The sequence below is a fragment of the Stenella coeruleoalba genome (genome assembly GCF_951394435.1).
Source record: "Stenella coeruleoalba genome assembly, chromosome: 5".
NCBI lineage: Eukaryota > Metazoa > Chordata > Mammalia > Artiodactyla > Delphinidae > Stenella > Stenella coeruleoalba.
This window is the reverse complement of record NC_137150.1, coordinates 10,009,098-10,035,917: the sequence shown is the minus strand read 5'-3', so window position 1 is coordinate 10,035,917 and position 26,820 is coordinate 10,009,098. Positions and strand designations below refer to the sequence as shown.

Below are 26,820 nucleotides of genomic sequence, written 5' to 3'. Positions count from 1 at the left end.
CCTACAAGACCAAATAAATGAAGAAAATAGGCAACCTCCCTGAAAAAGAATTCAGAGTAATGATAGTAAAGATGATCCAAAATCTCAGAAACAGAATGGAGAAAATACAAGAAACATTTAACAAGGATCTAGAAGAACTAAAGAGCAAACAAACAGTGAACAACACAATTACTGAAATTAAAAATACTCTAGAAGGAAACAATAACAGAACAACTGAGGCAGAAGAACAGATAAGTGACCTGGAAGATAAAATGGTGGAAATAACTGCCAGGGAGCAGAATAAAGAAAAAACAATGAAAAGAATTGAGGACAGTCTCAGAGACCTCTGGGACAACATTAAATGCACCAGCATTCAAATTTTAGGGGTTCCAGAAGAAGAGAACAAGAAAGGGACTGAGAAAATATTTGAAGAGATTATAGTTGAAAATTTCCCTAATATGAAAACGGAAATAGTCAACCAAGTCCAGGAAGCACAGAGAGTGCCATACAGGATAAACCCAAGGAGAAACACACCGAGACACATATTAATCGAACTATCACAAATTAAATACAAAGAAAAGATATTAAAACAAGGGAAAAGCAACAAATAACATACAAGGGAATCCCCATAAGGTTAACAGCTGATCTTTCAGCAGAAACTCTAGCCAGAAGGGAGTGGCAGGACATATTTAAAGTGATGAAAGGGAAGAACCTACAACCATGATTACCCAGCAAGGATCTCATTCAGATTTGATGGAGAAATTAAAACCTTTACACACAAGCAAAAGCTAAGAGAATTCAGCACCACCAAACCAGCCTTACAACAAATGCTAAAGGAACTTCTCTAGGAAGGAAACACAAGAGAAGGAAAAGACCTACAATAACAAACCCAAAACAATTAAGAAAATGGTAATAGGAGAATGGACTTGAGGACACGGGGAGGGGGAAGGGTAAACTGGGACAAAGTGAGAGAGAAGCATTGACACATACACACTACCAAATGTAAAATAGATAGCTAGTGGGAAGCAGCTGCATGGCACAGGGAGATCAGCTTGGTGCTTTGAGACCACCTAGAGGGGTGGGATAAGGAGGGTGGGAGGGAGATGCAAGAGGGAGGGGTATGGGAATATATGTATGCATATAGCTGATTCACTTTGTTATACAGCAGAAACTAATACAACACTGTAAAGCAATTATACTCCAATAAAGATGTTAAAAAATTTATATGAAAGAAATAAAATGAACTGCTGAAACATGTAGCGACATGATGACTCTCATAAACATGATGCAGTGACAGAAGCCAGACTGCTTGATTCTGTTTACACGAAATTCTAGTGCTCACAGAGTCCCAATTACAGTGACCAGCTAGATCAGTGGTTACCTGGTGATGGAACAGGGATTATTCTAGGGATGACAGAAATGGTCTATACTTGATTATAGTGTTTATAAGGGGATATACATTTGCCAAAACTGGATCTGTTCACCTAAAATAGATGCATTTTTATTGTATGTAAATTACACCTCGAAAAAGTTGATTGAAAACTGTTGACACCCAGACTCTACCTTAGACCAATTAAATTAGAATCTCTGGGATGGAACCCAGACGTTGGACCTACCCAGATAAGAGATCTATCTTATCTGTTTGGGCAGCTATAACAAAATACAATAGACCAGTTGACTTATAAACGTATAAACAGAAATTTATTTCTCACAGTTCTGCAGGATGGGAAGTCTGAGGTCAAGTCCTGGCAGATTCAGGTGTCTGGTGAGGGCCCTCTTCCTAGATGGCCATCTTTTTGCTGTAACCTCACATGGCAGAAGGGGCAAGAGAACTCTCTCAGGCCCTTCGTAGAGGAATTAATCCCACTCATGAGGGCTTCAGTCCATTGCAAGCTCCCTGGGTGATTTTATGTGTAGCCAGAGTTGAGAACCACTGGCCCTAACTTTAATAAGAGTATATTGGGGGGAAAACAGAACAGCAATAAAATATTTTTTTAAAGAGGGAATGGGAAGGATCACAGGTGACTTATTTTCTCCTTTAATCTAATTTGTATTTTCTAATTTTTCCATAATGAATTACTTGCATAATTTTTAAAAGACAGTGTTATTTATTTACCTATTTTATTTTACCTATTTTATTTATTTTACCTATTTCTCGATCTCTCAAATTTTGCTCTGTCATTCATTTTGGTGCTTAAATCATCATCACATTTGTTCAGATAAACCATTACCTGATATTCATTCATCCAAGGTGGATTAAACATCTGCCTTCTACAAAGCACTGTTTTAGGAACTACAGGAGCAAAAAAGAAGAAATCTCCAGGCAATCAGAGACACAGGTGAAACAGATGCTCTCATTTAATTTTATAAGAACCTTCAAACATCATTGTAGCACAAACGTAACAGGAGAGATGATGATGCTACCTTATCCTTGCCTGTTTCCGGAAAACGGTCTGGAAGTTTCCTTACGAATTTAAAATGAACCTATCACGGGACCCAGCTCTTCAATTCCTAGGTGTTTACAGAAAAGAAATGAAAGCATATGTCCATACAAAGACTTGTACACAAAAGTTCATAGCAGCTTTATTGCAATAACCAAAGACTGGAAACAATCCAATTGTCCATCAACAGAAGAGTGGATAAACAAATGGTGGTAAATTTATATTATGGAATACAACACAGCAATAAATAGGAAGAAATTATTGATACATGCAACAACATGGATGAATCTAAAAATAATTCTGCTGAGTGAAAGAGCCATACATAAAAGAATATATACACTGTATGATTCCATTATATAAAATTCTAGAAAGTGCAAAACAAATCTATAGTGACAAAAAGAAGGTTAGTAGGTGAAGGGGAGTTGCGAATGAATTACAGAGAGGTGATGGAAATGCTACTTGTCTTGACTGTTGTGATGGTTGTGTATATATATATATTATATATATGTCTATGTCAAAACTCATCAAATTGTTCCAATTTAAATATATGTAGTTTAATGTACACCTATTATACAACTTTAATGTAGCTGTTAAAATGGAAGGAAGGAAGGAAGGAAGAAAAGAAAAACTAGAAGAGGAAAAACGAAATCGTGGAACAAAATATAGAGCCCAGACACAGACTCATGTAAGTATGTAGTCAACTGATTTTTAACAAAGGTGCAAAGACAATGCAATGGAGCAAAGATGGTCTTTTCAACAAATGGTGCTGGAACAACTAGAAATCCACATGCAAAAAAAAAAGAATCTAGACACCCTTCACAAAAATTAACTCAAAATGGATCATATAACTAAATGTAGAATGCAAAACTATAAAAATCCTATAAGATGACATAGGAGAAAACCTAGATGACCTTAGGTATGGGGATGACTTTTTATATGCAACATCATGATCCATGAAAGAAATTATCAGTAAGCTAGACTTTGTTAAAAAATTTCTGCTCTGCAAAGGACAATTTCAAGAGAATGAGAAGACAAGCCACAGACTTGTAGAAATTATTTTCAAAAGGTACATCTGAAACATCCTGGAGGAGAAAGTAAAAATAAACGATACATCTGATAAACAACTGTTTTCCAAAATATATGAGGAACTCTTAAAACTCAGAAATAAGAAAACAAACAATTCAATTAAAAAATAGGCCAAAGACCTTAACAGACAATTCTCCAAAGAAAATACACAGATGGCAAATAAGCATATGAAAAGACGCTCCGTATCATATATCATCAAGGAAATGCAAACTAAAACAATAAGATACCACTACACACCTACTAGAATGGCCAGAATCTGGAACGTTGACACCACCAAATGCTGGCGAGGATGTGGAGCAGCAGGAACTCTCATTCATTGCTGGTGGGAATGAATGCAAAATAGTGCAGCCACTTTGGAAGACACTTTAGTGGTTCCTTACAAAACTAAGCATACTCTTACCATATGATTCAGCAACTGTACCCTGGGAATTTACCCAAACGATTTGAAGACTGTCTGCCCAAAAACCTGTACATGGGGGCTTCCCTGGTGGCACAGTGGTTAAGAATCCGCCTGCCAAGGCAGGGGACAGGGTTCAAGCCCTGGTCCGGGAAGATCCCACAGGCCGCAGAGCAACTAAGCCCATGCGCCACCAACTACTGAGCCTGTGCTCTACAGCCCATGAGCCACAACTACTGAGCCCATTTGCCACAACTACTGAAGCCACGAGTCTAGAGCCAGTGCTCCACAACGAGAAGCCACAGCAATGAGAAGCCCACACACTGCAACTAAGAGTAGCCCCTGCTCGCCGCAACTAGAGAAAGCCCGCGTGCAGCAACAAAGACCCAATGCAGCCCAAAATAAATAAATTTATTAAAAAAAAACCAAAAACCTGCACATGGATGTTTGGAGCAGCTTTACTGCCAAAACTTGGAAGCAACCAAGATGCCTTCAGTAGTGAAAGGATAAACAAACTGTGGTACATCCAGACAATGAAATCATTCATCAGAAATGTGCTATCAAGACAAAAAGACGTGAAGGAAACAAATACATATTCCTAAGTGAAAGAAGCCAATCTGAAAAGTCTACATACTGTAAAATTCCAACTATATGAAATTCTGGAAAAGGCAAAACTATGCAGACAGTAAGAAGATCAGTGGTTGCCAGGGCTTGGGATTGGGAGTAAGGTTGAAGGGGTAAATAGGCAACAGAAGATCTATAGGGCAGTGAAAATACTCTGTATGGTGAATTCACATCATACATTTGTCCAAACCCATAGAACGTACACCACCAAGAGTGAACCCTAAAGTAAGCTATGGATTTTGGGGATTATGATGTGTCGATGTAGGTCCATCCATCATAACAACTGTCCCACCCTGTTGGGGGATGTGGATGATAGCTGAGGCTGTGCATGTGTGGGGTGAGGGGGCATATGGGAAATCTCTGTACCTTCCTCTCAGTTTTTCTATGAACCTAAAACTACTCTGAAAAAATGAAGTCTTTAAATAAAATCCTCAAAAAAGTGAAATAAAAATTTAAAAGCATCTAAAAAAACATGTGAAAAGAAACCACCAACAATTTAGTGGATAATTAAATCAAAATTCAATTTAGTGGTTACTTCTTGTTGAGGAAGAGGGTGTGATGAGGGAAGGCATATAGGGAACTTTTAAATTAATGGAATATTTTTTTTGAGGGAATTGCTATTTATTGGTAAATTCTTATGCTAACAGGTATTTTATTACTCTTTAAAGGTATACTTATTTCTATACTCATTTTCACATGAATTATGGGTGAATTTTCTAAATACACAAACACAATTCAGATTTCAGTATGCTCAAGACTGTCTCTGGAACTTGATTTAACATATTATTTCTAATGCTGATGTGTTATTAATATTCTTGCTAAGGATGAGACATACTAGTTAATTCCAAGGCAGGAATAGGAGAAATGACGGGCCATACTTTTCTAAAATCCAGGTAATGTTTTTAAAATTAGCCAAGTGGGCCAAAGACCCTCCAGGAAGGAAGTATGGCATCTCAGCCTCCATAAAGTCCACTCTGCCCTCCAAGCTGAGCCTAGTCCCTCACACTCGGCCTACACTTGGCCTCTACGTCCGGCTCTTCTCCTGCAGTCACTCTCTCTTACCATTCATTTTTGGTCACAAGTCTTGGCTTTCAGACTTCATTCAATCCACTTTTCAGCCCGTTCACCAGTCAACCTGGTCTGAGGACAAATGGCACTCCTGGGCACAGGCTTGTCAGGGAAAGATTAAGCCAACAAAATCCCTTATGAAGGAGTCAAAATGGACTTGACAGCATTGTTCTCCAAATTCAGCTATCCTCAAACTAGGGGTAGCCTGAGATGCTGAGATCTCCATCTGGGGCAGTACTTCTCAAAATGAATGTCACAGAGGTAAGAATCCCAAGGGACTTTTAAAAAAATGCATGTTGCTGAGCCCTCATTTCTACAGAGTAAGTATATCTGAGCATAGGGCCCAGGAGTCTGAATCTCTGAGAAACACCCCAGGTGATGGTTCCGATGTATTTTGACTTCCCTGTGAGACTGGGATCACTGAAACTTGACCTATTAAATATGAGGTTGACCTAATCATTGATAAAACCTTGGATACTGAGTGTATGGGTTTTTACTTTGTCAAAGACAGACACACCACCAATCAGAATAATGAGCAGCAACCATGCCCTGTTTCAGAAAGAAAGAAAGTGCAGTTAAACTTTTCTCATTTACCAGGTATACTATTTTAATGTTGTTCACACTTGACTGTGAAGGGGGTCTAGCTTAGGCAAAAACAAAGAGAAAATCGCCTCTGTAATTTAAATTACCCCTCCCCATTCTCACTGGTCCAGCCAGATTTATTCTGGAGGATGGGGCTAAGTTGCTAATATTAAAAATGTTTAACACGTGTGCATGGGCAGAGGGGACCAGCCCACTGGAAACAGCTGATCTGGCTTTACCAGCACAGATCAGTTGAGTGCCAGCCCTGCCTTTCTTCTATTATAGTAAATAGTTTCACCCAACACTGAGCCAGAATACAGCATGTCTCTATTCATTTTCTTTTGGAGAAAGGTAACAGATGTGACTAGAGCCTTAATGTACTTTTGCTAGATTTGCTTTTTGTAAAGAACTGATTAAGGATTAAAACCTTCAACTTTCTGAACGGCTTGAAATGTTACTATTGCTTCAAATTTATAGAGCTTTCATGACTTCAATATCCCAGTAATACAAGCATTTGTTCTATTGTTAAAGGTATAGTGAACTGGTATCTGGGAATTTCATATGAGAAAAGGCAATTCCTGGCACGCAGCCTTAATAGACGTGCATGTATGATACAAAGCCCCGTGTGCCTTGGGAAAATGAACTAGAGACTCAACTGGAAAGCTTTCAGACCAGTTAAAAACATAAAATATAGCTACCACAGAGCTTAATTGTACAGTGGCAGTTTCAGTTTCTGTATTGAGAGACAATTTTTTGCATTTTCTTAGGATTGGCCCACAGCTACAGCCATACTGGACACGTTTTTAACTCTAAACGCAATGCAGAATTGCCTATCATTTCTTCGCTATACAGACTGAATATTCTGCATGAGCATTCAAAAACGCATGTTTATAGTTTGAACTTATGTTTGTGTTCTACTACCAAATGTACTGTCTACAGAGTCTTCGATGATGGGTAGTGAGGAAGACTCAAAAAGATTCAGTTACACACAGAGAAAACATATTACACATAATGTTGGGAAGGGCTAGATTACATAGTTATTGAAATATGTACAGGAGCAATCTTCATCTAGAAGTGTTTCAGGGATTCCAAATGATCACACTCAACAGCTGGGCCTATTTGTAAGATTTGGTCAATGGGAAGCTTTTCTCTGCCTTATGGTCCCCCACCCTAATACTTCTTTGTGAAAGCAGAGTGGCATGCTGCCTTATCGCTGTTGCTAATTACCCTCAACCAATGGCAATGAAAGCAGGCAAACCGATTAAGCAATGTGGCAGCCCATTTTTATGAATTTACCTTTAAAGACAAGCAAGAGAATTTTAGAGAAGTAGGTACAGGGCTTTATAAACTACAAGGAACTGCAATGGAGTATTTATTTTTGAAACTCAATGACTTCCTTGCAATTTAAGGGTGCTAATCAATAATGAATAGTTATTTTGAACAATTACAAAGATAACATGCTCTTACTAGGAAAAGAAAAGAAAGCATGCAGAATCAACTTCCAGAGGTGACCAAACTTTTTGGAGTTGCTTGATTTTGCCGTAACTTGCAACTTTTTACAAAAAGGTGTTCTATGAAATTTTTTTCAATCCCAAAGACTTGGCTTTGTGTTGAGAATTTTGTGGTAATCCTCAACTGCAAATATGCTTAAATTATCAAGTAGATTTAAAGCCACTGTTTTAAAATATATAGTCTAGTTTTAGGGTCTCAAAATGTTAAAAACTGTAATTTAGCTTGATCAGAACTAATCAAATAATCTGGATAATGCTTAGTATATACGTATGAGTATACACACATTTAAGTACTACTAATCGTTAGCAAATTATACTTTAAACATCAAAATTTAATCTTTGGTGATTCAGAAGGCACTCTTTTTCATGAAGTACATGCAATATGAAAAATCTAGGCTCTATTATCAACAACTGCAATTCCCCAAAATAATAGTGTCACAGAGATTAGACCAAAAGTGTGCAACGAAGTGTTTATAAAGTCCAAGTTGTTTACAGAGAGGGATCTTGGCCATGGGACTGCAGTCATATACCTGACTCTCCAGCATTCCTACTAGGCACTGCTCTGCTGATGCACTGCACTGGAACCCACTGTTAACTATCTCCAACTCAACTAAGAGAAATTATTTTCTCATGAAAATCTCTTAATTTCATGAGAGAGCAGCAAAAATACAATGTACCAAAATGTGCTTTTATAAACGAACTCGGCTAGATTAAGAAACTGAACAATATTTACACTCCTGAATTTCAAGGATCTAAATCTTGTCACATACTACCCACCCAAATCCCCACCATTTTCTTAAGATAACGTAAGTAAGCAGGTTAAAACGCTTTTGAAAAAAGGTTTTATTTCTATTTATTCATTTATGCAAAGACAGTATGAGCATAGGTAATAGGAACACACTTTTAAGTTTAAAATTAATTTTCCATTTTGAAAGGTTCAGGATTTTGTCTCTTCTACCTCACTCTTTTAAATACTTCAGTCCAACAAAACAGCAGACAAAAATTTATTTCCTTCCTTTTCTTAAGGTCATATTGGGATAATCAGAATTGGCTCTTTAGAATATAGGTATCATTTACAGTAACCTGGAGATTTAATCACAGAATAACACGTGTAAGAATGTTATAGCACACACAAAAAAAAGTACAAAGAATTTTAAAAAGAACAAATTTCAGGGCACTTTCAAATTTTGAGGCCTAAGAAAGCTCTCTTGGGGACCCTCAAGTTAAAAGACTCCTCCCTTCAGATTCAGAATGAAAATTATTAGGGATTATAAAACAATGGGCACTGATGATATGGCCCATGGAAGCTTCATTAGGATAAGGATAAATGGAGTTTCCATGTTTCAGTGAAGGGGCAGGCCAATGAAAGAAAAGGCAGTAAGCCACTTTAAACTCATGTCCACGGCAGGTCAAATGATGCTGATACAAGTGTTTCCCTTAGAAAGGTATTATCCCATTGCTACCCTTCCAAGGCTTATTAGCCCACATACTGCTTATATTGCTACTTCTCTACTTTACATCACCTATTCTAAAAGCAAACCTCCTGGAAGAATGGTGCTACAGACTGGAAAAGCAAGACTGTGGGTAGAGCAAAGGGGCTCTGGATCTCTAGTTGTCTGTCACGATTTACAATGTCTAACCAGGAGCCCAGCTAATCTAAAAATGGATTGTTAACACAACGCTAGTATATTTTTGGGCTATGAGTATTACTCAACAACTTTTGTGGTTTAGAAATGCCAAAACTAATTCGATTCTCCTGGACATATTTTACTTTAAAAAAGAAAATATAATAAGCTAAAAAACAAAAATAAAAATCGACCTGTTCTTTAACAAATAACTAATATTTTAATGTTTTTCATAAAATCTATTCCTTTCAGATACTCTGATTAACTTTTAAGTGACATAAAAAAAGTTTCAGCCTTCTTTAATACCAACATTTTGCACAATTTAAGACACAGCCATTGAATTTATCATTTCAAGGAAAAAAAAAGTAAAAGAAAAAAAGGAGAATGGTAACTCACTGAGAAGCTTATGTACCTAGTAAAGTTTAGTTTGTTTTGGATTCTTTAAAAAAAAAAATTAGGCCCAGAATTTTAGTTATCCTAGTTACCATCCCAATCAGATACCTCTATGTGTGGATTCTAGATAAGATTAAATATTTTGAACTAATAAATGTAAGACCCACTGATTGGACTATTTGTTTAGAATCTGTTTCACTGGGTTTAGATAAGGAAAACTTCAATAAAGCCAACTATATACTGAGTTCCACTGATTAAAAATGCAGTTTTAAAAACTCTGCTTTTGTGGTAAATTTCTAGACAAATCATAAAAGCACAATATTGTAGATACTGTACTGTTCATAGGTACTTGTTGGAGAAGTGAAGTGCTTGTAGTTAATCAAAATTCTGACCTTTCAAAATAGGTTTTCTAAAACAATTTTTCTGGAAATCAGCATTTGCTTTTAAACTCTTAAAATGTCAATTAAAAAAATCCTTACAGATAAATCTTAAAGTTATTCTTTTCAGTCTCAATTTTTTTTTACTTTTAACCATATATTCAACACAAAACCAGTTTCTAAGTAAATGTCTAATGAAAAACAGTTCTAATGTAAAATAAAACTAGGCAATCTAATATAACTTGTATAGAAAGTCTAAGTGTGATTTATCAAAATTCAGAATTAAATCTCTAAAATAGTGGGAAAAACTTTCAGTCTCTTCTTACTACTTAAAACCTCCAACTTCCTGTGAGACTAGAAAGTTAGCAGAGGATCAAACAGACTTAAGCACTGCCCGACTTCTTCTGAAGTGATGAACTCGTTTATCCTAGAAAAGACAGAATACTCCATTTTACTTCACTGAAAATTCCTATTACCATTATCACCTAAGACAGTTGAAAAATATTGTACTTAAAAAAGCATTTATTTTGGGTTTAAACGCTATAAATAATGAAAGAAAAGTGATCCTTTTGGGGAAGCATTCCTGAACTTTGTGATAACCAATGTACCAATGACCAGTTTTATTCAACAATTTAGTTAAAAAAGAAGTATCAGTAACTCAGAAAAAGAGGACTTAGAATCAATACCCTTTTATGTACATTAACTCATGATTTGGCAGTGATGTCCCAAAAAGACAGCTGGTGAAAAGCACATGAGATTTTTAAAAGTCCTATTTTTACTAAAATACATCTGACAGAAATCATGGCTCGAGAAGAGTAATCCACTTCAATCTGAAACCCTATGCTTTCAGGTTAAAAGATAGAAGTTTTGGCATATTTAAAGGCATATTCTTAACCTGTAATGAAGATATATATATATATATATATATATATATATATTTTTTTTTTTTTTGCGGTACGTGGGCCTCTCACTGTTGTGGCCTCGCCCGTTGCGGAGCACAGGCTCCAGACGCGCAGGCTCAGCAGCCGTGGCTCACGGGCCCAGCCGCTCCGCGGCACGTGGGGATCTTCCCGGACTGGGGCACAAACCCGTGTCCCCTGCATCGGCAGGCGGACTCTCAACCACTGCGCCATCAGGGAAGCCCGATATGTAATTTTTTAGGAAATGAATAGAAAAATAAAAATATATGCAAAAATTTCCTTTCACCTTACGTTGCTTGCAGATGTGCAGATAGAAGAAATGAGGCCTTACAAAGAGGAATGGAGCTGAGCAAACCAGCAATAACATAATAATAGTATTTCTTCTCTACACTTTTAGCTTAACTGTGCCCTGTTCCTAGGGATTAAATTCCATTGTCACATAAAGAAGGGTGACTTCTGGAAATTATGTAATCTGTTAACAGGGTAATATCCTATTTAGGTTAAAGCCCAGAAAACTGGTCACAAACTCAAGTATCTTCAGAGATCAGGCAGGATATGAAAGATTATGAAGGAGCTGGAATTTATCATGGCAACAGTGTATATCCCACCTCAGTGCATTCTAATTCAATTAAAACAACAATAACAACATTTAGCTAATCAAAGTAGGTCTAGATATGCTACACAACTTCTAACTCTTAGCTCAGAGAAGCAGAAAATTTTGGAAGGTTCAAAGAGAAACTTTTAATACCAGGTAAAAATTCAAGTTTAAAGACTTGCTGGTTAAAGATTTTCTGCTTTGCAAACAAATCCTTTAGTACTACCTATTTAACCTGCAGAACCTTGGGCAAAAGTAAGCTGTCCTACAGCTCCCAGTTCTTTCCTTTTAAATTGTCCTATGCAGAATGAAACAACAGAACAAAGATCAACTTTAAATGAATGGGTTTACTCCCCAATGAGAAGGGGGTTAAGAACTTAACTCTGCTACAGCTCTAGCCTTCTGCATTAAAGGAACGCCTAAGTATTCCTTTTAAAAACACTTTAAGCTTTATCCAATTTCCATTCATAGATGGAAAAAGCTATTCTCCTTTCCCTGTTTTAAGATACAAAGCAATGGCTTACAAATGGTTCCAAAATAGTGCATTTTAGAAAAATTCTGGCAGCTCCTTGGAAAGTTAAACAGTTACTATGTGATTCAGCAGTTCCATTCTTAGATATATACCCAAGAGAAATAAAAACGTATATCCACACAATAACTTGTACACGGATGTTCACAGCGTTACTCATCAGAGCCCAAAAGTGGAAACAACCCAAATGTCTATCAAATAAGTGATGAATGGATAAACGCAAAGTGGCAGATCCATAAATAAAAAGGAATGAAGTCCTGATACATGCTGTAACACTGATGAACCTTGAAAACATTTCGCTAAGTGAAAGTCACTCACAAAAGGTCACATATTATACTACTTATATGAAATATCCAGAATAGGCAAATTCTTAAAGAAAGGAGGTTAGTGGTTGCCTAAGGCTAGAGAGTTTGGGGGAGAGTGACTGCTAATGGGCAGGGGCTTTATTTTGGGGGTGATTAAAATATTCTAAAATTGATTGTCGTTATGGTTGCGCAACTCTGTTAATATTCTAAAAAGTACTGAATTGCACACTTTAAATGGGTGAACTGTGGGGTATGAAAATCGTTATCTCAATAAACCTGTTACAAAAAACAACAAAAACCTTCCCTTTACTTAAAAAGCACAGTATTCTTCCCCCATTGAAGTGACCGGTTCCTTTCCATATTCAGAGACTCACAACTTAAAGGGATCTTAGAGACTCATTTCAGACTTGTAAAAACTGGAGCCTTAATAAGATTTAAATGATTTGTCCAAGGTGACAGAACCAGGATCAGAAACCAGAACTTTCTTAAATTCAAACACCCATATTCTTCTCCACTTCACCAACTCTGAATCAACTTCCATTTCTTTCTACTCAGCTCTTTTTACTACTTCATTTTACCTCTTTTCTCCCCCCCAAAACACTGTTGGTTCAAGCATCATCTGAGTGATCAATTTCTTTTCTTCTCTTTAGTCCAATATCTACGTACTCTTAAGTTTTGCTTTCTCTTTCTAAAATTTTCTCTTTTCCTATTTGGTCAAGCCAATATTCTCATTCAACTCTCATGAACCCTATCAATTACAGCATAGGCTTCTGCTAAAGATTATCTTCCCTAAGGGCAAACTACACTATATCAAGATTTGAGCAGCCAGAATACACTGCCACTTAAAACTCACTCACAGATTTACTGGGTTACAGTCAAAAGCTAACAGTTCAATTACTGATATATGCTCTATGTAGTATCAAAATATATATACCACAGAAAAAAGATACTTTATGGCTGACAAGTGTGCTTTTTATCCTGTACACTAGTCCTTTCATACCTTGAAGTACTCTTCTTGAGTAACAAAGGAGCTTCTCAATCTGTTCTCTGGATTAAACAGACAAGATACCACTGTCTGTATGCTTCGGTCCACAGATTTCTGAAACACAGAAGTTTTCGGTAAAGACTATTCCTCCTTTTACTCACTGGGAACAAACTTTTTGAAAAAGTTTAATGAACACATACACTTATTTCTAAAGAATTCTCAGGTAATTTTGTAATACGTGCCACATGTCACTTAGTGTGTAACTTTTGTACCAAATTTAAGAATTATTTCAGAAACTTAGTGATAGAGTACTGATTTAAAAAGCTCAATTAGTCAAGCCCTAAGATACTTGCTTAAGCCTCTTTAATTTTTCCTGTTAGATAAAAAACAGTGAACTTCAACGTTTCAAAAAACATTTAGGTTAAACTTTGGTAATATAATTATACTGTAAGTTATTTCGATATTTTTTCAAATTTTAAGTTGTGTAACAAATCTGGGAATTTTTTCACCCCACAATTCAGTAGTTCTCAACATTTTTCCACTGAGAAACACATGAACGAAGTACACATACTCCAATGGGAATCATCCTATGTTATTATGCACATTCCAATCACATCAATTACTTCCATATTCTCACCCATACGAGAAAACACAGAATTCAAGAGTGAGGGCACTGTTATTATAGGGATCTGCTCTAATGATAAAAAAGAAACAACTCTGCCTGTTTTAATATTTCAATTACTAGTGGCTCCACCACTCTTGAGAGCTCCTACCATACATAATGTTACAGAGAGAATACCGTAAATAACTGTATATTATTATTTAGTTAAATAAATGTTTAAATTGGCAAAAGACAAAGTAGATATAATTCATACTAATTCCTCTTTTGAAGAGTAGGATTCTTGAGGAAACCAACCCACTCCACCAAATCACGTTAATACAATATTTATTAAACTACGGTTAAAAAACAACAACAAAAAAACCCCAATAAAAACAGAACAGAGGGAAGGACTACTGAATCAGCAACTATATATACACACTGAAAGTTTGGGGATGCCTAAAATTTCATTAACTTTTATGTAAATTGCAAAGTTATTAGTCAATGACTCAAGCTCTGTAACGTATTTAAATTTGGGCAAAGATGCTTGCTTCTCAAATGGCCATTATTAAAACCTGAAAAACAATAAAAATATAAATATTAATAAGCAAAATTAGATGTTTGCCTTTTGTGGGCCATTTCCAGAGGATGCAGTAGCTTCATGAACTGAGCATTCACTTGGCAAAACTTCAACTCCTGGATCAACTTCATTACAGTGGTAGTTAACGGCTGTGTAAGTCTACATTTAAAATGATAAAAGTGTTATTAAAGAGATGTACCTTAGATACATTTCTAAATCTATTCTTCAAAATGGTGAGCTGACACTGAAAGTCTAAATGTGGATTGTGAAGTTCAATTACATTATTTCAGCAACTATTTCAAACTGTAGAGTTGAAATGCAATAAGGCAATTTTTTATTTTGAAATGTCAACACAATCAGAATTAGGACAATTTCCCTAAGAAAAAGAACTGCAACATATAGTAAGGGAATGAGAAGGGAATCTCCTAGTGCCTGAGAATTTCAGCTCATACTATATCCTTCGAATATCCAATCTTGATGAAAGAAGGTAACAAAGGCTCAGGTGTTTTAGAGGTAGCACCCTCTCTTGTTTTTTTCCTTTTCTTATATAACATATAACAGTACTGACAGCAAAACATTTTTGCTTCTCTTCATCACATTTTTTATGGCAAGAAAACTAGAGGCAGATTCAATACTAATTCTAAATCCCTGGAGTTAGAATTAGCATAGTTATTAAAACTACCTTTCTTGGTTACGTATTCTATCAACAAGTAACTGAGCACTTGTTGTATGCAGGGCAGCCATTGCTTAAGTACACACACAACAACCTGAGAAACAAAAAGCACAGTTTCTCCCATGGGAGTATATACTTGGGTTGACAAGAAATAAAACATAACACATAATGTAAAAGAGCATTTAAAATATTTCTAGGTATACTTGATATTGCAAAAGGTCAAGAAATATATAATAGCTGAACAGTAAAATACTTTAAAATATATAATAGTTAAACAGTAAAAACTCTAAAATAGGAAGTACATGTTTCGCTAATTCACCTTACCGGAGAAATAACATAACTCCTTTGCTCCCCAACAGGCCACTGTGGTGGTATCTTAGGAAAAAAAGGAAATAATTATTTAAATATACCTTCACATTTTCACAAAGATATGAGATAGACAATGTTAAGGTATCTGTCATGCTGGCTCCTTGACCTTGTTATAATAAAAGAAACAAAATGGAAGAATAAAGTACTTTCTGTTTCTGATACCTAAGGACTTTATTGTTACTTTCATATATAAACTCCATCTTTTTCTCAATTTTCTGGAGTTGGTCTACAGGAAAACTCAAACATACAGTTCTTTCAATATATTACCATAGATATGGTCATATCCATGGGCAGAAATTCAGAGAACTACTATTGTAGCAGCCAGCTAAAATAAACACTATCAAACATAATTGGAATTCAATGCTCTTAAGAACTGAGTAATCATTTTATTTCAACCTATGCCATTAGAAAAACTCATAAAAGTCAGCCTGGATGTTTCAGCTATTTGACAGAAAAGATGAAGAATACATGTTGAAATACAGAAGGGGACACCAAATCTTGTACAAGAGGAAGCTTCTTCCTAAACTCATTCCTGTCAAAAGCTTCTAAGTTCATTCCCTTATTTCTAAGTAATAGAGAAGCCCTAATTCTAGACTAATTCCAACTTTTTTCTTAAATTTTAAGCACACTCAACTACTTTAAATGACAAACTATTAGGGAAATTTACATAAATAAAGGTCTCAATAATATTCCAATGTAAATCATTTTGATCCCTCTTAAATTACCTGATAATTATAAACAGGCAGCTGATATCCAGTGATAACCTGAACTGGTGAACTTGGATAAGGAGGATAAGCCTGAAAATAAATTTTACAGAAAGAATGAATGAACGAGATGTATTTTTAAAAATCAGAAATAAGGAATATTATTCCCAATGTAAAAAAAATATGAAAATAAAGAAATCTTAGTTTTTTCATATACAATGCAAGATTCTATTTGAGTGACTGGCTTCATGAAGAAATAAGTATTCTCTGTCAAATGTTAGTCTTTTGGGCTGGGAGAAGGAAGAGATAAATAAGGTGAGTGACTGATTTTGCCAGCCTAAGTTTACCTTATCTGTATATTTATTCCCATCCAGAAGTTCTTTCTTACATGATGATAAGACTCTATTAGAATAGATTTCCATGTTAGAGTTGTATTAATACATGTGTTCTCTTTTTTTGTAAAAATACTTTTAAGCAGTTTTGTATTCCTTTGACAGTATTTCGGGGTAACGTGGGATCCTCCTACAGACTTTCTGGCTCTTTCTGTATTTCACTTCTAAAAGTTAAGGGCAGTTTATTACCCCAAACTAGAAAAGAGACAATACAATGTCTTTGTATTATATCTTTCAAAAGGTATTTATTGATTGAAAATATCTAGGTAGTAGCATACATAAATATACCAGAATAGGTAATAATACCTCATGGTAAATGTTAGGAACAAGTAGGGCTTTTCTTCTATCTGTGTTTTAAGTAAGAAAAGTATAAAAAGATATATCCTACACTTCAGATAGATGGAAAATGTAAACAAATGAGAGACACTGCAGAACTACTTCACTATTATTTTGCTTCTTTCTTTTCCTAAAAATAAAATGTCTTTTAAACTGAAGAAAGTAAACTGAACTAAGAAGAAAATAAATATTATCAATGGGAGGTAAGTATTCCAAACCCCACGTCAAATATTAAAGTAACCAAGATGAGACAAATTATATGCCAGAAACTCATAGAGTTTACAAACATAGTTTAAGTCACCAGAAATTAATCCATTCTAGAACCATAATACATCCAGAAATCAACAATCTATATGAGAAGGCATCTGGAAATCATTGCAAATAAAGAATAGCTGACCCTAGAAAAGAACAAACCAAAGAAACAGATGAGGAAAGCTGCCTTCAAATATTCTAGGAGTTATCTGGGGAAAAAAAAAGATATATTCTATGTGGCTACAGCCATCAGTTCTAAGATAAAGGCTTACAAACTATATAGAAGCAGATTTTAGCTTAGTGTAAGAAGTAACACTGGGCTTCCCTGGTGGCGCAGTGGTTGAGAGTCCGCCTGCCAATGCGGGGGACACGGGCTCGTGCCCTGGTCCGGGAAGATCCCACATGCCGCAGAGCGGCTGGGCCCGTGGGCCGTGGCCGCTGAGCCTGTGCGTCCGGAGCCTGTGCTCCGCAACAGGAGAGGCCCGCGTACCGCCAAAAAAAAAAAAAGTAACACTAAGAATGACAGATTTCTAACAGGAGTAACAGATGTCCCGTCACTCAAAAATATTCAAACAGGAATAATATTGTCACTTATTATGGAAATTGTTGACGTAATTCCACAGAGGTTAAGTAGTGAGACTGGCTTAATTTTTAAGGTGCCCCCATCTCATTGTATAAGATTTCTAACAGAATACACACAAAAAATAGGAATGTAGGTAATTCTTACCTGAACATACTGAGTAATAGGACTCATCATGGTTGGAGGCTGCATGTAAGCTTCCGTGTGTGGATTACTCCAGACACTCTGAAACTGTGGTGGAGGAGGAGGATTAAAAACCAAAGGACGTGGCTGCACATGATAAGCACCTTTTTAAAGAAAAGAAAACAAAGCCTATTTTTAGTTCTCTGAAAAGCTACACATGTCAACGAGAACAATTCCTTTCTTTACTCACATAAAGTTTGTTTCCTGATTGCAGGGCCCAGTTTCAGCTTTTTACCATGGAAATTTATCTGTGACTGAAAATAAAACAGTAACAAAACTAGAATCAATGTCTAAATCTTTACTTCCAAGACTTTGGTAAACATGCAAGTTCTCTAAAATTACTACTATCGGAGAAGATCAGTGCTAAAGACATACCAAATCAAAATTTATCAGCCTGAAGCTACCTTACTTACCTTCACTACTCTAATCAAATGTTGAGAGGTGTTGTGGAATTTGATCAAAAACCTTTACTCTCTCTTATCTTTCCTGTCTCTGGATCATGAGGCTGGATGCCCAATCAAAAATAAACAGGTTCTCACAAGTTATGTAAGATTATTCTAAGTCTGGATTTCAAACAGAAAGTATATTTATTTCTATACATTATACAAGACTAAGTAAATATTCAGAACTCAAAACAATACTGAACACTGCATCCATAAGGTAATTAAGAGATTTTTTCCCAAAAGAAGATTACTTACTTCTACTATCTTCTGCACATCCACGTCATTATAAAATGAAACAAATCCATAGCTAGAAAGGCAAATAAATGAGTATAAAATCACTACCTTAACAGTACACGGTTTGAAACTTCATTATTCCATGAAATAACTGACAGAAGTAATAATGATAAAGGATGAAGAATATACTGAGATAAATAACTGTAAGACGTACATGATAGATCCTCTATAAATACTACTGTTTTATTTTCCTACGGTCATCTGTATTAGAATGCACAAAGATGAACAGAAAATTCATACCTATGAACCTGAATTTAACTTACTATCTATGGTAAGATAGTTAAAATTTAAGATACTGTGAAATGTGTGAAGAAAACAATTCTTCAATATAACTGATTAATCCACTTAAGTGAAACAAATGAAGATGGGAAACATTTAAATACAAACACTAGGCAAATGATTAAACAAAAGAGCTGGCAGCAAACTTTTATCTTCTACATGAAAGGAATTACAAAGTAACAAATTACATTTATACAAATGTTATAATACCAGATTTGAAATTTTATTTTCTGAAACTCTATAGATACTATAGTTCAGATATTTATTATAATTTATATTGAACATATGTTTCACTTACCCTTTGGACACACCACTTCGATCCGTGATTATCTTCACTTCTTTTACTGAACCATATTTAGCAAAGAAGTTTTTAATTTCGGTTTCATCCATCTATGAAGAAAAATTTGACTTCAAGATTAAAAATTCAACATTCAAAATTTTCAATTATACTATAAAGAAGATTTGATGATGTGGAAGTATCTCCTCTATGTATCCCCAAACTACCTGTAGTTCTTTGTCAAAGATATTTTTAGTCCCTATTAGGTTAAACATAAAAACAATCCCCCAAAAAAGCCTTATAACAGGGCCCAAATCCCACTATTCACAAAATACTTTTAAAAATAAATGAAACATGAATACAATACCCTAACATCAATTCCACCAACGAAAACAGTGTTCGGCATGATTCTGCCTTCTGGTAAAACATAGCCTTGGCTGGTGGCAGCTGATGAAGACTGGGTGCTGGCCTCTCTGGAGATGGTTGAGTTTGGAGTGTCAGGATCTGCAGCAGACTGTAATTTGGAAAGCAGATATCACCACTAGGCACACAGGCTAAAATGACGGATGATATGAAATATAATTTATGTTTTTAAAATACAAAATATTTTCATATAAATTACTTTCATTGTAAATTAGTCATCAATATAGCTTAGTTCAGGCTCAAGGTCTAGGGTAATCAGAGTAGATCAGCATGAAATTTTAACAGAAGGGTATATAGTACTTTCTCAAAGCCAGGGTCACTCACCACTACCCCGGTCCAGTGCTGTGGCAGAATACTGATTTTATATTGAGTTTGTGAAATACTACGTGAACCGGTTAAGTAATTAGAAAGTTCAGCTTTGTAAAAAGTAAAGTTACTAAAATCATCCTGTTGTATGTCAATAAGCAAATTCTCATTTTTCTGAGTACCTTATTCAAAAGTATGGTTTTAAAGATAACCAATTTTTTTTAAAAGTTGCATCAAAAAGGAAACAAGAAAGTTTTAAACCAATTTGTTTTGCCTCATCTTCCTATTCACCAAAACTAACATGGACTTTATAATTTTAACACTCCTTGTGTTAGTATGCCTGCTTTACTTTGGAAATGGATCATGAAAACATCATTTGCTCACGTATCATAGCTCCTGCTTAAAAAAAAAAGGGTTTATAATCCTTTTCCCTAATGGTAGGGTGTTCATAGCATCTTTAAAATAATGTTTTTCTTCTTGAATAATACCAAATAAGTCCTACCGATAATTCTAATTTTCACAAGGGGTTGATAGATACAAACGATATCATCTTTATTTTCAGAGACCCACACAAGAAACTTATTATTTTTCTGAATTCTGGTCAGAACTCTGTCTTTAGGCTTCCCACACTAAGATTAATGTAGATTTTCCTGAATCAGAATTTACTGGTAATACATATTTCGGAAACAAAAACTGATTTAGCCAGGAGATCTAAAAATTGATTTAGTCAGACATTTGTGTACCTTACTAAGTTATAAATCACTTACTTGGCAGTTGTTTATCTCTTGGAAAACTTGAGAATGAAGTGAGATAACATCTGTGAATTCGTTTTGTAAACTATAAAGTGGTATGCCAATACGGTTAGCATCCTGGTATCTGATTTTCAATAGGTTAAAGAAAGGTTTCTTTCCTGCTTTTATGATTTATGTACTTATTTTGTAGATACTCTTAATTAACAACTAACTTGAGTTGGAACCTCAGGAAACTAGTTTATGGCACATCTGCTCATTTGAAATTCATTTATGAAATGCCTATTGATTATTAGTAGTAAATACAAAAGGCTGCAAGAGAGAGATACAGCTATTACACTTCAGCTTATAAAGGAAAACAAAAGCAAGGACAAAAGAAACCAACCGATACATATTTTTTAAAAGATAAGCAAAATAATTTTTATAGAAATTAGTTACAATAATGAAAAGCAGGTAGAGTTCCTACTTTGTTAAGTGTTAGAAATTACTGATAAATTTAAGATTCTACAAGCTGCTGTACTAATTAGCTATGAAATCAAAATTGTTAAATTACCAAATTTGAGTGTTTGGGCTTTTCTCTATTAATTTGTGTTCATACTTGCTATTCAGTGTTTGTTTGAATAGTTCCTGATTCTTTCCTTTAACTATGGTACAGTGATATTCCAAGACAATAAAATCAGAGAAAGTAAAAACTATTTCTAAAGCTTTTCCATTTTTAAATGTTTTATAATTTTATTATTTTTCTAAATGGGACTATATTACATAAGTCACGTACCTTGAACTATCGAGAAATTTGACTAGATTTCCCTTCGTGACAGACAATTTACCAATCTCTTTCAATTAGCTCACATTCAAAAACCCAAAACAGGAATAAAACAAAATAGTGGTTCTGAAATTCTTATAGACTTTTTCTCCTTCTCAATTTCCCGTTTGTTTGTGGATGAACTTTGGATACCTTTTTATCTGACAAACTATTTATAATATTAGCTGTCTGTGAACCACAATGGATAAATGTATTTTAAATTAGAGGTATAACATTAGGCCAGAAAACTGTGCCAGATTATAAAGAGTTATGATAATATACTGATTTTCAACCGGGGAAGATTTTGTGGCCCGGGGGCATTTTTGGTTGTCACAATTGAGGGGTGTACCTGGTATCTAGGTGGCAGAGGCCAGAGATACAGTAAGCATCCTATAACGCAAAGGAGAGCCTCCCACAACAAAGAATTATCTGGCCCCAAATTTGCACAGGGTCACAGCTGAGAAACCTGTGATAGTGTTGCCAGAATTGAAGAGGGAAGTTCTAATTCCTTTTTTTATGCGGTACACGGGCCTCTCACTGTTGTGGTCTCTCCCATTGCGGAGCACAGGCTCCGGACGACGTGCAGGCTCAGTGGCCATGGCTCACGGGCCCCACCACTCCGTGGCACGTGGGGTCTTCCCGGACCGGGACACGAACCCATGTCCCCTGCATCAGCAGGCAGACTCTCAACCACCGCGCCACCAGGGAAGCCCGGAAGTTCTAATTCTTATATCCTATTTACAAAAGTAAAATGGATGTGTGAGACAACTAAACAGTAATTTGCGAAAAAGAAAAAAGCCATTAGATATTATAGAAAGTTTGGTTTCGGGTTGGGTTGTACAAATTGACTGTCTGCTTAATTGAGGTATTAAGTATAAAACTGATCAAATCATTTCACTAGTGTCATAATGTCTTAAGGAAGGCATCGTTATGTCCGTCCTAGTCCTGAGCCAGCAGATGGTGCTCAAAGCTAAAGTAAGGAAAGTACTCCATTTTAAGACGCCTGAACAATAGGGATTTTAAAACTTTGCCTGTGCGTGTATTTACATACAGTTATAACTTATATATACAAATCTAGAACCACACACAACCTTCGGTTACTTCTAAACTATTGCTAAAAATACTTCACAAATGAATTCTTAAGCAAAAAGTTTGGTGAAGAATTCATCTTACCTACCAACAGCATGTAGAAAATAAACTGCATGTAAATTAAATGAAAGAAATAATTATTTTTCTTAATTACACCTTCAAGTGAGTTGATGGGTTCTGAAATGAGTAATTCTGGAATATTAAGAAGGGCTGAACTTGGAGGCCATCATATACACAATTCTCGTCACTGCTATTCACAGTAATAATTCCCTTTTATATCTGGATGACCAAATGACAAAGATAACTAAAAGCTGGGAAAAAAACCTTTATCATTACTAAAGCTTCTGGGATGTCAGCTCTTTGACATTTTATTCAACTATTATATCTTCATGCAAGCAAACTGAAATAATTTGCAGTCATCAGTGTCATATCCACAGAAGGAAGTAGTTATTAAAGAGAAAAGGAAATTCTATTAAGGAAATAGTAAATGAAAATCAGAATAAAACCCTTTAAGTAAATCAAATAATGGACTCTGGGGGGCAGGGGGAATCCAAACAATAAACAAACAATCCTGGGAAAGCTAAGCAAGAAAAAGGCAAGAATACAAAAATACACATTAGTCCTGAAAAAACGGGATATGAGTACAGATTAGAATGCTCTGTAGGAGTTAAGTTTGGAAATCTTGATGATATGACTAACTTCCCAGAGAAATGAACTTTTAAAGACAATCTTAAGAAAAGAAAGAGCACTCAATTCCTGGGTCAGTTTCACTGGGAGTTTTCTCAAACTGTAAAGAAAAAGGTAATTTGTGTGTGGAGGGCAAGTGGGGTGCTAAGAGGCGGCACACCTAGACAGAAACAACGGTAGACAGGAGAGAGAGTGGAAGAGAAGGAAAATTCAAATGTTTTAAAAAATTTTTCAGAGAAAAGAAGAAGAATATTTCTCAATGCATTTAATAAAACTAATACCATCTAAATAGCAAAATCTGGTTAAGATGGTCCACCCCTGCCCCCAACACTGAGATGCAAAATTCTAGCAGCATACAAAAAAATATACAATTAAGAACAGTTTACATTGTAAATTCAAGGATGGTTCATTCTTAGGAACTCTGTTACTGTAATTCACCACTGCAAAAGCATTTGATAAAATACAGCATCCATTTCTTAATTTTTAAAAAACCCAAGTAAAATAAAAACATCTTATTTTCTATTGATCTAAATCTAGGCTATCATCAAGCTTAAAGTGAAACATGATAGTAATTTACATTAAAATTAGAAATAAGGGTCTCTCCTTATCACACCTATAAATTTTTTCCTATATGACTAATGTATTAATATAGAGTTGTTATAAATCACCAAGAAAAGATAAATATGCAAACAGAAAGGTGGATTAAGAATTAAAAAAAAAAAAATGGAAAAAGCTAATGACAAACTTCAACTTCACTAATGATAAACAAAAGAAAAAGTACATCAACACAGTGAAATATTTTCCAGTTATTAGACTGGCAACTTTAAAAACTGCAATACCTTTCATTGGAAAGTGTGTGGAGAAGGGGTCACACTACACACCACCAGTGGGAATACATACTGGTACGTGCTTTATCAAGAGTTACTAAGAAAAATGTATCATAATTCAAAATCGTTATAAAATGGGCATAACCTTTTCACCCAGTGATTCCACTCCTGGCAATTTATTTCAAGTTATTAACAGAATAAGCATGCCAAAACATTTGCACAAACATACTCATTATGGTATTGTTTTAACGTAAACAAATTATTCATTACAAGGGAATTGATAAAATTAAGTAATGGTAATATAGAAATATATAATTTTTGGTAAAATAACTAAGTATATATTCAAAATTATCTTAAATTTCTCTTTGGAATAAGGCCCACTACACTAAGTGAAGAATACAGGTTGTAAGATAGTATTATATAGCACGGTAAAATTTTTATAAAATAAAGTGTACCTGTATATATGCAATACATGCTTGAAAACAATCTGTAAGGGCATATGTACATCAAAACTTCAATAGTGGTTAAATGTTGGGATTAAGATGGACCTCTACTTTCTTACATTGGTTACCTTCCAATGAGTTAACGTTTTTTTTTTTTTTTTTTTTTTTTTCTGCGGTACGCGGGCCTTTCACTGTTGTGGCCTCTCCCGTTGCGGAGCACAGGCTCCGGACGTGCAGGCTCCGGACGCACAGGCTCAGCGGCCATGGCTCACGGGCCCAGCCACTCCGCGGCATGTGGGATCCTCCTGGACCGGGGCACGAACCCGTGTTCCCTGCATCGGCAGGCGGATTCTCAACCACTGCGCCACCAGGTAAGCCCAACGTATTAGTTTTGTATCAGAAAAAAAATCAATGAAGTTATTAGCATTTCCCCCCTTTTCCTCTAAAAAGAGGAGAGAACAAAGTTGGAAATAATTACAGTAACTCAGATTATTAATTATTGATATGGATACGTACATGACATAATTATTACAGTTACATACAATCACAATTTTTTACTTTAAAATTTATATGTTCCAATAAATTGTATATAAAGTTCCTCCCTTTGCCTCTAAAAATACAGAAGATAACAGTTATTACACTACCGACAACTATACATATATAATACACCTGTGACTTGATGGTTGGTCAAAAGTGTTCTCAGCTGTACCCCTGAGGTGGCGAAATCAACTAAATGCACTTAACAAAACTCACATAAATGTCACCCAACAGAGCATGTAATACTCCAGGGACATTTTGTTGAAGGTTTCTGGTTTCTCTTCAGGAAAAGTGTTCCCCGGGTTAAAAACTGCTAGACTTCCCCCACCTGCGGCCGCTCAGGGGCGTGCACAGCGCCGACCTCGTAGGGAAATGATGGCGTCGGGTGAGCTTCCGCCCCGCGGCCCCGCTGCTGCCACCTCGCAGACACAAGGCTGCCCCAGGAGCACCGCGGGCTTGAGCTCTCCAGGTCTCGACATGCCCCCAAACTCCCGCCAGGAAGCTCGACCCCAGCCCCGAGCCGGACCCGTGGGGCCCCGCCTCCCGCGGTGGCTCGGGCCCGGCTTCCGCATCTGCACGCAGGCACGCCTGAGGCCACGACACGCGGTGCTCGGCAGGCACGCCGCCATCTCGCGGAGGCCTCACCGCCTGGCTCCTCAGAATAAGCGCGGGAAGAGAGGCTTCTGGGGTGGGGTGGGGTGGGGGTGGGGCGGAGCGGGGTCCCCGCCCCCCAGTCCATGGCGGAGGCCGGAAGCCCCTCCACACCCTGGCTGCGGTGGCGGGATGGCCGCGGGGCTTGCACGTGCTGGGCGGGGCCCCGGGCACTCCCTTCCCACAGCCAGGCCTCCTGCCCCTCCGCCAGCCCTCAACGCCCTGTAGGCCGTACTGGACCGCCTCCCCCTTGCCCTCAGGCCGGGTCCAAGTACAGGAAAGCCGGGTGGCCCCGCTCTCGGCTCCCGTTTCCCCGCCCCCTTCAGCGCCCCGGCCACCCTGAGGACCCCCTCAGGCCTCGTCCACTCACCATGATGGCGGCAGCCCGTGTTCCCACAGAGGGGCTCGAGAAGGAGCTGAGGCTGGCTTCAGGCACCGGGGCTGCTGTTAGGCCTGCTCGTACCCACCGCCCCGCTTGACTGGGCAGAGGAAGCAGAGGTGGACAAGCGAGGAGAAGCCGAGGCTGCTGGCGAGACCGAGGGGCGCAGGGGGACTGAGGCGTGGCCGGAGCGCCGGACGTGGCTCCTGCGCAGGGTGAGGGGGCTCGTCGGAAAGACGCGTCAGCCAATGGGCGGCCGCGCCGCCATCCCCCATGGTGGGGGGTGGGGGGACTCGCGGGGCACGACTGTGCCGGCCGGGGGGCACGCAGGGGTTGCGCGCGGGCCGGCATCGTTCCCCTCCCCCCCACCCTCCGCCCCAGGCACCGGCCCCAGACGAAGGGTCCCACCGACCCACAGAGACAGGCATCACCCCAAAAGTGCCTTAGAGGCATAAGTATGCATTCTCAAATATGCGTTAAAATTAAAAACAAACTTTTAATGTGTCCAGGCGCTGGGATCAAAATGGCGTCCTGAAGTCACAGGATTAGC

The 26,820-nt window shown here is 37.1% G+C and overlaps 1 protein-coding gene across 2 annotated transcripts; it reads right to left on the bottom strand.

Annotated features, from left to right (window-relative positions):
* Positions 1-8,506: 8,506 nt before the first annotated feature.
* On the bottom strand, positions 8,507-26,486 carry DAZL (deleted in azoospermia like). 2 transcript variants are annotated; one of them, XM_079921519.1, is made up of 11 exons: positions 26,262-26,486; positions 19,745-19,891; positions 19,399-19,490; positions 18,783-18,834; positions 18,275-18,338; positions 18,049-18,188; positions 16,363-16,434; positions 15,593-15,643; positions 14,641-14,754; positions 13,433-13,531; positions 8,507-10,510 (listed from the first exon to the last, which is right to left on the bottom strand). In XM_079921519.1, exons 1-11 carry the CDS (start codon positions 26,262-26,264, stop codon positions 10,457-10,459), a joined length of 888 nt encoding a protein of 295 aa, XP_079777645.1. In that variant the 5' UTR covers positions 26,265-26,486; the 3' UTR covers positions 8,507-10,456. The 2 variants fall into 2 exon arrangements, with proteins under 2 accessions (XP_079777645.1, XP_079777644.1); XM_079921518.1 differs by lacking the exon at positions 26,262-26,486 and adding an exon at positions 25,569-26,225.
* Positions 26,487-26,820: the final 334 nt, after the last annotated feature.

What these genes read in the sequence shown, in the direction of transcription:
- DAZL (XM_079921518.1), bottom strand. Translation starts at nt 25,979, where the DNA reads ATGGACTGGGGGGCGGGGACCCCGCTCCGCCCCACCCCCACCCCACCC. An exon ending in TTGGTGGAATTGATGTTAGG is followed by an intron (nt 19,491 to 19,744) that starts GTATTGTATTCA and finishes TTTTCTTCATAG; the next exon opens with ATGGATGAAACCGAAATTAA. An exon ending in CGAAGTGGTGTGTCCAAAGG is followed by an intron (nt 18,835 to 19,398) that starts GTAAGTGAAACA and finishes TTGCCTTTCTAG; the next exon opens with CTATGGATTTGTTTCATTTT.